A 13,861-nucleotide genomic window follows, 5' to 3' on the forward strand; every position below is an offset into this window, starting at 1 on the left:
CACCTTCTGGGCTTTCTTTTGTCCTAGCACCACAGTAATCATGATATTTCCCATGTCCATTTAAGGACTGAATTAAGACTCATCATATCCTGGGGTCTTTTTTGTACTCTGTGTTTAATATATCATTCTTTATTATATTTATCTTGTTTCTTATGTTTGAGTCTTTCATTTATTATGTTACTTTGAAGACTGGGCCTCCCTGTAAACTGTCTTTTAAGGAAAGCTGAATTGCATTTATATGAGATCTTTAATGTGTTTAAGTCTTTGGTTCCTTTATGTTTTTATATGGTCACCAGTTCGACTTTCAACTCATGGCTTGAACTGAAAACAGGAAAGCCAGAAAGTGAGAAAATTTCCAAAATGTTGCTTTCTCTTTGCAGTATATTTATAAAAGTTGCAAAGAAGTATCAAGATCTCCCACATCAGCATTTTGGGAGCATTGAGAAGGGAACTAGTCTTTTCTCTACAGCTACCCTGCACCGCATCCTCTCATAAAAGTGGCTTACTGCAGTTATGCAGTACAAGTACAGCATGATCCTGGGGGCTATCAGAAATAATAAGAAATGTTTTGGAAGTGCAGGTAGTCCTCCCAATTTACTGACAGAGAAGCAGGAAAGCAGCAATGTTTTGCTGTATCCAGACTGGGTCTGTGCAGGGAGATGGAGTGCCACTTTCCTTCTCCAGCAGCTTTTCATTAAATCGTTCAAGCTCAGATGAACATCTCAGACACTTCTTGAAGAATTCCCCTGTGCTCTGTGACCGCATAGCATCACATCGTACAGGGATGGCTCAGCACCAGCTTTGTAATGAGATAACCACAGGGATCCCAGAGAGATAAATTTATGGCACTAGGAAATGGCTTTACCTTGCAGGACAAACTGTTTTGCTGCCAGAATTGGATGGTGATAAACCACTTTCTCCTGTCTGAAACAAAAGGCTTTAACACCTTTCAGATTAGCAGCTATGGAGGAAAAGGCAACCAAAAGGGGCAGGGTCTGGGAGGGTTTAGAGCCTCTGCTACTGGACTGTTAAAGACTGTCATTTCATTAACCTCTCAGCTTGTGTAATCATGACAAAATCAAAGCCACGTATTGAGATTTTGGATCTGATTTAATTTCCTAGTCCATTTCCTTATCCCATGATCTATGGATGAGTATCTCATTTGCCTGTTGGCAGAAGTTTGGAGTGGTGGTATATATTTCAGTGGCTTTTTTACGTAGACATTTCATGGACTAAATAATGCTGGCAGATACCGTTTTCTTCCACTGCAAGGAGAACATATAATTTATTCTTGTCTCATCACATTAAAAGAAATACAGCACAAAAGAAAAAGGGAAGAAAACCACCAAAAAAGGATATGAAGATATAATCCCTTCAAGCCAAAAAAATACCAACTCCATCACATCCTTGTGTGTGGGGAAACTCAGCTCCTAGATTATTTTTATAAACTTTGTTACAATCAGTTTCACACAAAACCCAGCCGTTTATTTAATCTTAACCAGCTTGCAGAAATGTCATCCAGTAAGGACACAGAGGTTATTATTTTTTTTACTTTCAAAAAAAGAGAGTTTGTTTATTTTTCTTCTATTATTTGGTTTCCCTCTGTAGATTTATAAGAGCTGTGTCACCAACAGCCTTGTATTTGCTCTGAGCTGGCTCTGTGGTTTGTCTGCCTGCAAGAGCAGGAGCATCCACAGTTGGAGGCGGCTGAGGGGCAGGCATGGGGTGTAGATGGAGCCCACATCCCACCCCAGCGATGCTCTCTGCACTGCCAGCATGGACGTGCCAAAGTGTCCCTGAAGTAGAAGGGAGTCATAGCATAGTGTCAGTCCATTCCAGGATTACTCCATCATTAAAAGGGAACCAAAACTTTTTGTGTTATCTACAGGATGAAATCAGAAATAATCCTTCTGCCCTGTGAGTTGCTGGTGTCTCCTTTCGGTGGCTCACACAAGCGGGGCTTCGGTGGCAGTCGCCAGGGTTTCACAGAGCTGCTGTGCCTGTGGTAGCTGTTGGCCGTGTGCTGCATTTCCTGTGCAAACTTAAGGCCAGCGCCATTGAGCTGCGAGAGGTGCCATGTGTGCTCCTGTAGTAGCTATTGCCCCTTGTCCCTCCGTTACCTGCCCCGCAGCGTCTCTGTGCAGTTTGCTGCAAGGGCAGGAGCAGATCTGCTGCTCACACCTCCTCCGAGTATGCCATCCTGTCTGTCTTGTAGTGATGGGGACCACAGTCACACAAAGCTGCTGCTACGCGAACCACATCAATACTGGGACTCCTCTGTCAGGGGCGTAATGGGGTTGCAGAGCTCAGCCACCAGCACTGCCGACAGCGACGGCTGGAGCCGGGGATGAAAGTCCGTCTGCTGACCTTTCTGCTCAGTGCTGTTGCCCTATCCCACATGTCAGGCAATGCCCCTAACCCTCTCCTTTCATCTGTTCCCTCCTCAGGTAAGATCCTGTTCCGGAGGAGCCATGTCCGAGACGTAGCTGTGAAGAGGCTGAAGCCCATCGACGAGTACTGCAGGGTAAGAGCTCTGGGGAGGGTGTCTGGCAGCCCTGCTGCTCAGGGGCTCACGGCCACCACCAACGCTGGGCTTGCCCTGCCCGATACTACTGTGAGCTTTATCTGTGTTGAGTCCTTCATAAGGAAGGATGGTCCTTCCCAAACACCACCAGGACTAACAGGGCCCGTGGAAATGGGCTGCTGTTTGCTCCCAGGGTCCCTGCAGCATTTTCCCCTGCAAACTTTATGCGCTGGTTGGCACCTCATTTACTCCGTAAAGGTCATAAGCATCATCAGCCCGAAATGTGGATTTTATTTCTACTTCATCCTCGATGAATGCAGGAGTTGAGCAGGCAGAGAGGCACAACTAATATGCCCTTTTCTTCTGTTCCCTGCCCATCTGTCCCTCAGCGCCGCACAAGGGACAGTGCTGGTTGGGGCAGCACTGGTGGTGGACCAGAGGCTTCCAGGCATGCTTCTTCTGATGAGTGTAAACCTGGAAATTTATTGCAGGACAGAAAAGCACAACTGTGTTGAAAAGAAGGTTAAGTCACCTAATCTTTCCTTTGTAGCTTAGAGTTTACAATTTGATGATAATTAATCCTCTGATAGTAGATTAAAAGTAGTTTTTAAGCAAGGTGGCTACCCAGTTTTGTAGAGGTATTGAGCATGTCAGTCAGCACATAATTTAAACCCCAGACTTCCTCTCTTATTTCCCATGGGGTTTTCTTTCCGTTTTTAGAAAGCCAGAGGAGCAGGTGGAGGGGAAAAAATACATTCCCAAGAAATTCTCCAGTCAGACATTTGCTCATCCAGAATTGAGAGCAGATCACTGAAGTGCCTGAGGCATGCTGGGGTGGGGGACGGTGAAACCCATGCCATCTGCACCCCCTGGGCGAGGAAGTTGCAATTAAAGTTTTATCTCATGAGATCAGGCTTTCTTGTGCAACAATTAACGCACTGTCGTCCTGCTGGCAGTCTAATGGCTCTTTTCAAAATACATAGGGTCTTACTGCATCCCCAGCCACCCTCCTTCAGACAGGAACTGCCGGCGAGGCGAGCGTTGAGGGCTGATGTCAGGGTTCACCCAGCAGATGCGTGGTGGAGAAGCAGTGACCTACGCCGGGGGGCAGCTGCTTCTCTGGGACCCTATTGTCTGTGCCCCAGACAGACCTGACCCGTCCCGGCGGCCGGTCATGGCCAAGGGATCTATTGTGGCGTCGGCACAACTCACTGACACCCCGGCGCTGTGGTTGCTGCCCTCCTCTTCATTTCCTTTTTTCTCTCCTGGAGAAGTCTGGCTCAGTTCGCTTGTGCTCAGATGATACAGGGAAGATTTGCTGCTGATACCCAGCTTGGAGAGGTGGCTGGATGCTTCCCCAAAGCCCAGCTGTATCCTTTATCTATTTATTAATAGGCACTGCTTTTAGGAGTATCTACCCAGCTGTATTAAGTTAGACCCCAGTTTCCTCCAGCTGAATGTTTCCCATTCTCAGAAGCAGCCGCAGTAGTGCCCAGCAAAGAGCATGAACCCTGAGTAAATATAGAGTGACTTCCCCAGAATATTATCCTGGCTTCCAGTGATCTCTGGCTCACAAGTTTATTGTGCCTGAGGTAGTGTCTTTTTAATTTATTTGCAGTTTACTATAATTTGTGTTTAATTTTGCTCAGTACTTCACAGTAGAAGATCTTTAAATCTGGATGGCACTGGAGAGCAATGCTTGTAGTCACTGAAAAGCTTGGGCAGGCATTGCATCTCATGTCTGTGTGAGTGCTTCAGGATGGCTACATCCTCCACAGTGTCTTTCTGCATGGGGTGTATGGTGTGTAAGGAAGGAAGGCCCTGGCTAACTCATCTGTCTCCCTGGGGTGTATCTTGTTGGAACCTGTTTAACCACGGTTGTGCCTTAGCAGGTAGGTAGGAGCTACCAGCTGTAGGTAGGTGGGAGCTTTGGCCAGTGCTGGAAAGTAAAGCAATACCAAGCTTTTTTTTTTTCCATCCCCTTCGTCTGACTCCAAACCCATGCCTGGACATTAATTTGTGTCCAGTGTGAATGGTAGGCAAGCTTGTGCCCACTCTGCAAAAACAGTATAGATGTAGCTATGTTGTCCTGTCTGTCATCCAGTATGGGATGATTTCTTCTGCTTCCACTACAGCCACCTCCTAGTTACAGGGAATAAAATGAAGATGGTAGTTGGTCACACCATTGCCTGCCACAGGACATACTCAGTCATTCTTAAATCCCACAGCACACAGTTGACAACCTCTGTAAATAAACAGAGGGACCTGAGAATTGCAACTGGTACCTCTCTCAACCTGTTTAAGTCTGCACATTTTAGGAGAATGAGTTTTTCTTTTGAGTGTTTATGGTTCATCCAATTTGCATTTATTCAAAGAATGATTGTCCTATGTTATTGCTGCTTTAAACCTGTCCCAGGATATGAAAGTCCACAAGACTGAAAATAATGATGAAAATCAGGCACTGAACTTAGAATCATGGAAACGTTTGGTTGGAAAAGACCTCTGAGGTCATTGAGTCCAACCGTACCTGTCCACTACTAAACCTTATCTCTGAGCATCTCGTCTACCCACCTTTTAAATACCTCCAGGGATGGTGACTCAACCGCTTCCAGAGGTAGCCCATTCCAGTGCCTGACAACCCTTTCAGTGAATAAATTTTTCCTGACATCCAATCTGAACCTCCCCAGGTGCAAATAGAGGCCATTTCCTCTTGTCCTATCACTTGTTATTTGGGAGAAGAGACAAACACCCACTTCTCTACAACTCCAGGTAGTTGTAGACAGTGATAAGGTCTCTCCTCAGTCTCCTTTTCTCCAGGCTAAACAACTCCAGTTCCTTCAGCTACTCCTCATAACACTTGTTCTCCAAATTCCAAGGTACAAAGAATTTGGGGAAACAGCTTGTAGAAGGAGAGCTTCTTGGTACAGTGAAGTCAGCAGAAGTTCTGTTCCTGACCTTCAGCAGGGCCAGGATTTAATCTCTAGGGTTTAGTAGAGGCTTAAAATTCAGAAATGTTACCTTCACTGAAGGTCACCACTTACAAGGTTTCTGCACACATGACCATCATAACCTTGCTGTAATCTTTCCATCCCAATATGAAGTTAACCAGAAAGCTGTGAATTAACAGAAAATTAGGTGGTGAGTCTGAAGCAGAGTGGCCTTACTTCACCAGCCTAAACCAGACACAGGTTCTCTCTCCATTCAGCTGTAACTCCAGAGGGAACCTGTGTGACTTGCTTAGCTCTGATGCTAGCTTATAGAAAGCTGAAGTGAAATGCAGTGAATCTCCTCTTGGTGTAAGAAAGGAAAATGGTTTGGGTTTGGTTTTTTTTTTTTTCTAATAAAATAATATTACTTGCTATCATTTCTTACTCTATAGCAGCTACTGGTGCTTGTGCGTGACTTGAGAGTGGGATCATTCCCCCACCTCTTTGGAAGTGTTAGCTGTTTTTTGCATTTCTTCCCTTGTCCAGTGGATGTTTTGACTCTTTGGAGAATTGTATAGAACTGTAGAGCAAAAGCGTAATTTTGACAAGTTTAGTCCTGCTCCTACAAAAGAAGAATGCAAAACTTATGTGCCATGCCAGTCCTAAAATGGGTGGGCAGACAACATGCTTGATTTTGAGAACTTTAGAGAATTTTGCTGGAATGACGTGGGTGAAGTTGATGGAGAAAATTTGATGTGGGATAATTAAATTAATAAATGAGATAATAGACTTTTGTCCACTGGAATCTCTGAGGAAGCAGAGGAGGGAGGGAGGTTCAGATGCAAAGTTTGCAGTAATTTTTTTGCCAGTTGAAGGTTCTCCATCCATTTTTCCTGCCCTGGAAAGATGAAGCACAGATGGACCCTGGCAAACAAGCGGTGCAAATGTTTGACCATTTGTTGTTTTGTTTTTGCAGACTGTCTCTGACAGAGCGTGGTGATTTGCGTGGCTGAGAAGCTGGTCTGACTTGTGCTGTTTGATGTGTTGTGGTTCCTGCACTGGGCAGAGGAGCAGTGACAGTCAGGCAGAGGCTGTCTGAGAGGTTGTGGGGAGACTTGGCAGTAAGGGGAGGTCTGTAAAATGTTCTGTATCAGGGGCATGAGCCCTCTGCACCCTACAGCTTAGTCCTCCTGACCCCTCATGCCCGGGTGATTCTTCATTGTGTTGTACCAGCTTAGAGAAATGCTGCCACAGAGGCAATTAGGCCAGTGTTTTTGCTAAGGCCGCAAGAATCTTTGAAGTTGCAATGAAAAACAGAGGAGTGGGACATACAGGGGAAGATTTCCAGGGCTTTTCTCATCTATAAACATGAAAGTCTGGTTGTCCTTACTGGTAACCTGAGTTAGTTACCAAACAAACAGCGTTTTGCCAGTAAATATGTGCTGCCCACTGGAATTGGTATCTCTGGATGATTTCCCTCTTAACTGTAGGCTTGGAATTTGTTTAGTGTGATTTAAGGTCTTCTGGGCTCATTGGGACTGGTTTACTTAATTTGTTTAGGAGTTTTTGCCAATGTGAAAGAAAGAGCAACTTCATAGCCTTGCTGTGCCAGGGGCATTTTATTTATTAAGCTTTTGATCTCGCAAACACATCTCTGGTGTGTGCTTGTCCAGTGTGTACCGTCCTGTGTTCAAGAAGGACCTCTCAGGTCAGTGGTTCACAAAACCACTGCTCTCTCCTTACACAGCCTTCTGGGAAGACTGGGGCCAGCATTTGCAGACTTGCACCTTTGTGCATTTTGGTCCTAATTGAGGGAACCTTCTTTGTGCAGGGGAGCTCTTAAGATGTGAAGTCTCATTGTCATAAACACTTACCTGGATTTGTCATACTCCTTCATGCTGTCCCAACTGGAGGTGGATTTAAGTAGAAGCTTTTCTGTAGTGAGGATTGAGTATCCAAATGCATGCCACCTAAATAAAAATTATATGAGCAAGTCACATCATTGCCAGGAAGTATTGGTCGTTCTTTTATTAATACTCACGATTTGAGAGTCCATACTTCACAAACATAATTACCTCCCTTTTGGTCTCTCAGTCCTGCCTATCTTTCAGAGTTTAATCCTTGAGCCTGTCAGGGCAGATACACAGACTTTTGTCTGTTTCCGACATACAACTAAGCTGGCACAGATTGAAGACAGAATATTAGTTAGTCCTGGTCAAGAATGAAAGAGTTTAAGTGAAAAACTTTCAAACTTTGTCTGTCATTTTGAAATCTACTTTTCAGAATCCTGGTGTGTTTAGACCAGCTGCAGTAATGAGAGTTAATTATTTGTTACAGTCCTCTCAGCATCTGCAGCAGAGCCTCTCTTTCCATTGCCTTATGGTCCTTCTATGCCAGAGGTGCAGAACTGTGTCCCAGTTACTTCCAAAACTCTGCACCCTTTTTTCCTCCTCCCCACAGCATTTTATTGAGCAGAGCCTCTCTTTCCATTGCCTTACGTCCTTCTATGCCAGAGGTGCAGAACTATGTCCCAGTTACTTCCAAAACTCTGCGCCCTTTTTTCCTCCTCCCCACAGCATTTTATTTATTCCTACATCTATCCTCCTTCTCCAGTCTGAGTCACCACTGGGCACTCTACCTCTGTCTGACTGTCAGTGTTTGCCATCAAGCCTCCACACTTCAGTGCTTTCGATTCAAGCTTGGAGTTACTTGAGGCTCTCAACAAAATTGAAACAGAAAGTGTTGTCATGTAGGCGAAACAGTTTATTTCCCTGTTCTGAGAAATGAACTATTTTAATTGCACCTTTCTCTCTTGCTGGACTCATGGCCCTTCCCAAACATCTGACACTAATGATTAACGATAATTAAAGGGTACTTAATATGAAAAGTCAGAGAGTCATAGCCATGCGGTATTGTCAGCTAGTTCTGTATGTTTGTGTGCAGAGCTGGGATTGACCCCACTGAACACTAAGGATTTAGAAGCTAAGTATCCAAATTGCCTCAGTGGGCCTTGGGGAGGGACAGTCAATGATTCACCCCACCCAGAGCTAGCTGTCCATGATGGGGCAGGCAGATCATCCCCTGAAGGCCCTGGTCTTTCTCTAGCTGATAGACAAGCGTGACCAGTCTCCCATGTTAGACACATGAAGTTCAGTGGGGTGAATATCATTCTTTGTGTGCATACCCACACGCCTGCATGCGCACTGTGTATCTCTACATGTACATGTCCGTGTGTCTGTGTTTTATAAATGCATCTGCGTAAGTGCAACACACAGCACTCGGTGCATCCTTACAAGTACCTGCATGGTTTTATACCCATGTGTATGTATTTCATGAAGCCTTCTAGCTGCAATGCAGTCCCATGGAGCTGTTTGCAGTTCACATAACCTTAAGTGATGAACCCCTGCCTGTGCCTGGCGCTCTGTTTGCCCCGAATGCCGTGTGCGGGGTGCAGCAGCCTGCCTGCAGGTCAGCTGGTGCTGTGGGAAGAGCCGGCCATCCCCAGCGCCGAGGGCTGCTTGCTCACACCCTGCCTGATGTTACAGCTTTTCTAATAGCCTTTCGAGTCATCCCCTCCACCAGACTGTCTGAAACCTGTAATATAGAGAGACAGACATCGTTACAGGCTGAAATAACACATAAAAGCATGTCTCCTGAGAGGCATGTGAGGTCTGAGCAGCGCGTGTCCGCCTTTGCATGGCAAGCGAGGAAACATGCTGTTACTGATAATACGCAGTGATTGTGCAAGTGAATTCTGCTCGCTGGCACTTTTTATCTCTCACCTTTCCTGTGCAAATTCCTTGCTGTTTCTGGATGCTTACTATTTGTAGCTGTGTGCATTTACCTCTGGTTTCCATATCCCAGGAAGAATGTCACTTTCCTGTCCTTTCCATTCTTTCACCATCTGTTTTCCTCTTTTTCTTTACCCTTTTTTCCTTGACCCTTCAGTGTGTTGCAGCTCGGCCCTGGAACCGTCTTGCTGGAAATGCCAGAATCTTGCATTTTCCCTTTGCAGAGTGACAGTCGTGTCCCTCATCTCCTCAATGCCCTTTTTGTTCACTCGCTGGAATCGCATTGGACTTGGCTTGCTCCCGAGTGGACGTTGTGTGTTTGCTGAAGAGACATTTGTTTCTCAAAAAAGCGTTGCTGCTCCCTGCCACTGTCCAAAATTGATAGACTGACTCTGCCTGGTTTTACACCCTTGTCTGCACTTTCTTACACTTTCTTAGCATTTATTACCCCTTCTTAAGTTTTTGTTCCTTAACAAAAACAGGTAAAAATTGGCTGCAGACTTGCACCTGAGCTCCCCAGAAAACATGCAATGGCAAGTTACCATTGCACAGGGCTGAAAATTGCAGCACTTTGGGAGGTGATTCAGAAGCAGGAGAGCCAGCCCTGCCTCAGGGCTGCCATGTCCATGGGGTGGGAAGGTGGATGACTGGGTGTGGAAGCAGCTTTGGCTGATTTTTATCCACTGCCTGGAAAAGCCTGGAGTCACGGAGGTGCTTTTCAATTCTCTCCATTGAGCCCAGCAGGACTACAGTGCTCCTGGAGATTTCCAGGCAGGGGACCACTGATTTAGCGGGGTCAGTTTTCCTAAAGCTTCCCTTGATTTAGAAACACGAATCTCCTTGGCACCTGGGTAGGATTTGTGCTCCTCCATCATTGGAAACCAACGCTGTGCTGCAGCTCGGTATTGACATCTGTAGCCTGGTTTATGGGAAGGGTGAAGACCTGCGACCCGTAGGGAAGTGATGACTCTGTGAGAAGGTGTCTGATGTCCAGGACCCCCTGTGATAGGTATAACTTGGGTATTTGTGTTTCTCCAGTAATGATACGTATCATTTGCAGTGCTTGCTCTTGCCCCATTGACCGCACAAGTTCAAGCCCTTAGAGATTTCAAAACACACTGTAGATATTAAATATCTGAGCCTCATAACCTTTCTGCAGATTAGGTAAGTGTTATTGCTCAGCATTGTAAATGGGTAACTGAAGATATATCCCTGCTGAATTTGATGGAAAGAGGTCAAGTAACCTGCTCGAACGTTAGTAATAGAGCCATCACTAAATCTCAGCCATGTCCACTGCTGGTTAGACAGCACTGCTCCTCTGCATAAGTCTGTCTCCTGCTTGAGAGGCAGCTGGATAATATGTGCTTTAATGTTGTCTGTGGCCTTGTTAGCCTCTGCTGGCGAGGCATTTCTCTTTCAACCTGCCATAATTTTTACTATTCCTGGGCAGTTCCTGACTTCCCAGTGTTAGTCCTGATTTGCCAGCTGGCTGCATACATTTATACGGGCTAAGAATAAGGGCAGAGAGCTCACACCTTTGTTACCCTTTTAGGCAGGACAATGAGACTGAGTGGATAGTGTTGAGGACCAGGGCATCCTTCATTCAAATTAAAGCACTTGAGTTTTCCACCTGTTAATTTCAAACTGTGCAGGAACCCGCAGTGCTTTGTGCACATGCCCCAGCACTTGGACCCGCCAGGCTGTTGCCCAGCTTCGGCATTCGATGCTGCTTCCTTATTGCAAGGTGTTTTTTTCTGCTCTCTACTGCAGCAGCACATGATCGAAGGCCAGTACCTCATCCTTCACAGGCCTGCTGATATCAAATGGATTTTCCCTGTGTTTTTGTAACATCCCTCAGCCAGAGAATGAGCGCTGTAGGTCTGGAAACACTTGGCTTTGAATTTCAGGCCACCTCAGAAACAGGACCTCATCACCTAATGCTGGCAACCTGCAGTTTCAGAGTAGGGTTTTTTTCATTTTGCTGGTGTTTTCTTTCATGTTCCCAAGCAGGATTGGTCTTGGAAACAAATCTATTGACTTCTAAAGCCTGGTTAAAAACAATCGTGAGGGTAACCAACTGACCTGTCCTACCTTCATGCTTGGCTGGGCCTTCTGATGTGTCTGACCAAGACCAGTCAGATGTCTCATGGATTAGTATAACCAGTTCACCCTAATGCACCTTCATTTACCTCTAGTGCAGTTTTTCATCCATCTTTCAAGATTGTTTGTCCTACTTTCAACTGGTAGAAGAACCAGTCAATCTAATTTTGTCAAACAGGTTTACAGCACCTCTAAGAAGCTTGGTCTATATTTAACCAGTAGCCTATTTTCATTGTAACTTAGCACAGGAGGGGGTGAACTCCAGCCTCTTTCCTCTCTTGCTGGTCATTTCTGGAGGCAGTCTCAGAGTCATGTCACTTGGAGCTGCTGTCCCATCTGAGCATGGCTCTGTGGACTAGATGATCTTTTGAGGTCCCTTCCAATCCCTAATATTCTGTGATTCTGTGATTTTAGCTCCATCAAGCATAGAGTCTGAAAAGCAAATTCATAACATGTTTCTCCCTTGCATGTTTGCCTCGTTGGTTTGAAGTCTTGATTTCCAACATAACATGGTTGCTCCCAAATTGTACTTTAACTATTGCTGAATGTGGGAAGCACTGTGTACCTGTGAGAGAGTGCAGAGGTGCCTTGCAGAGAGAGTGCATGGATGTTGTTAGTCAGGATGTGCCGCAGTGAATCCTTCTTCATGCAGAAATAGCCTCTCTGCCCTTTTTTTTTTTCCCCCCCAGACAATTAGTCAAACTTCCTTTCCTGTTAATTTAGGACCAAACTTTTGTTTAGTTCTGATTGCTGGGTTGGTTTTTTTTTTTTCAGCAAACTCTGCTTTTTCTGTTGACAGTGCTTAACAGAAAGCTTTATGGAGCACATTTGTTGTAGTAGTGGGTGTTGGGTCTATAGATTTTCACTGCTTGCATTTGTTTGCATCGACATAGAGCCTGTAAACTCTAACCACATTGTTTGAGGTGCTGTGCAAACACATGTCATGGAGACTGTCCCAGCCACAAAGCACTTATCTACTCAGTATTATGGTTTTGCACACGTGGACCAAATTCTGCTCTTGTGCACAGGGCAAAAAAAATTACATTGGCCAACTCTAGGTACCATCACTTGTCTAAATTCACTTGATCCTACTTGACATTTGCAGTCAAGTCCTTTCTTCTCAGGTAAGTAGCTGGGCATCATGTTTTCCTTTTGTATTCCCTTCTCCCTGCTAGGGCTGTTTTGCCTTGTCTTGTTTGGTAGTTTAGATGTTTGAGGCCATGTTTTGAACTTGACTTTTTTAAGTGCTTCTCTCTTCCTGTTTTCTTTTACAGGCACTAGTTCGGCTTCCTCCTCACATTTCACAGTGTGATGAAGTCTTCAGGTTCTTCGAGGCTCGCCCAGAAGACCTTAACCCTCCAAAAGAGTAAGTGCTGTGATGGATTTCCAGTCCTGCTTCATTCTCTTTTATTAGCTGTAAGAAAAAGGTCATTTTGTTTTTCCCTGTAGGCATGGGAACAGATTTTGTAGCTTTCAAGCACTACTTAGAAAATGCCCAACAATTATGTACAACCACAGAGGGTGTGTGGAGGACAGGGGAATCAAGCAACCTGCAGACACATTTTCAATCATCCTCCCCGCCCACCTTTGTATTATTTCTTGATGATGGTTCTAATGACGGAACCTCCCCTGGCTTGGTGGTTTTACTTGATAATTATCACTGAAGAGTCATTAGTTCCCAAAGCATTGGCTCAGCATCAGGGGGAAATCCTGCCAGTAAGCTCTTGGCTCATAATTACCAGCTGCTTCTTTAAATTTACTCCTGCCCAGAGATACTTAGTTATCTGAAGGGAGCAAGATTGTGGTCGAGATCCAAAATTGTCTCTGGAGAGTCTATTCTTTCTAAGGAGGAAGCCAAGAAAAGGCTGGGAAAAGAGTTCAAAACAGAATCATAGCCTTTACCTTGGAGCAGACAGGCTGATTCATGCTGATGCAGTTGGGGTTCAGAGGACTAATTTATCCAGGGAAAGCATTGGCAGGAGGGTATTTACAAGCAACTGTGCTGCCTTGCCTGATACTTCCTTTTCTCCTTCATACTGAACAGGATATATTTTATTGTGCTCCACAATAAGATTTTGACTTGGTCCCATTGTGTTTTGTGCTGTTTTGTTGCACAATATGAAATTTGATTGCAGGCTGTGTTACCGTAATTTGCTTTCTCCAGTGTTTGCACAGCCCATTGGGTAAGGGGAAATGGATGTAAAGCTTTTGGATTTGGGGTACTTCAGTGCACACAAATCTAGTTAGCAGAAAGATTTGTATTGGCTTCAGCTGTCCCCATGCTGGTGTAGAGGAGAGGACCTTTGCAGTTTGATTTTCCCAAGCTTTCTGTCTTGCGCATACATGGTTTTATATCAGGGGATATATTAGCATATGTACTAAAGAAAATACTACTGGGGTAGTTGAGAGCAAAGGGTTTTTTGTTTTTTGAATGAGAAAAAGAGCAGGTTTTAAATCAAAGGTCTAGAAAAAGAGCTGCTTTTTTTTTTTTTTTTTTTTTTTTTTTCTCCCCTGACCAG

General features: G+C 44.9%; 1 protein-coding gene across 1 annotated transcript in view; it reads left to right on the forward strand.

The window, feature by feature from the left end:
- LOC104526977 (SH3 and PX domain-containing protein 2A) overlaps positions 1 to 13,861 on the forward strand; it is a gene marked incomplete at both ends in the record, with an annotated part of 117,040 nt that overhangs the window by 29,610 nt on the left and 73,569 nt on the right. The window contains 2 exons of the mRNA XM_010170575.1: positions 2,448 to 2,524; positions 12,617 to 12,708. Of these exons, the coding sequence (XP_010168877.1) occupies positions 2,448 to 2,524; positions 12,617 to 12,708 (169 nt within the window). The remainder of the gene's footprint in view (positions 1 to 2,447; positions 2,525 to 12,616; positions 12,709 to 13,861) is intronic.

Source organism: Antrostomus carolinensis, unplaced genomic scaffold (assembly GCF_000700745.2).
Source record: "Antrostomus carolinensis isolate BGI_N321 unplaced genomic scaffold, ASM70074v2 scaffold25230, whole genome shotgun sequence".
Taxonomy (NCBI): domain Eukaryota; kingdom Metazoa; phylum Chordata; class Aves; order Caprimulgiformes; family Caprimulgidae; genus Antrostomus; species Antrostomus carolinensis.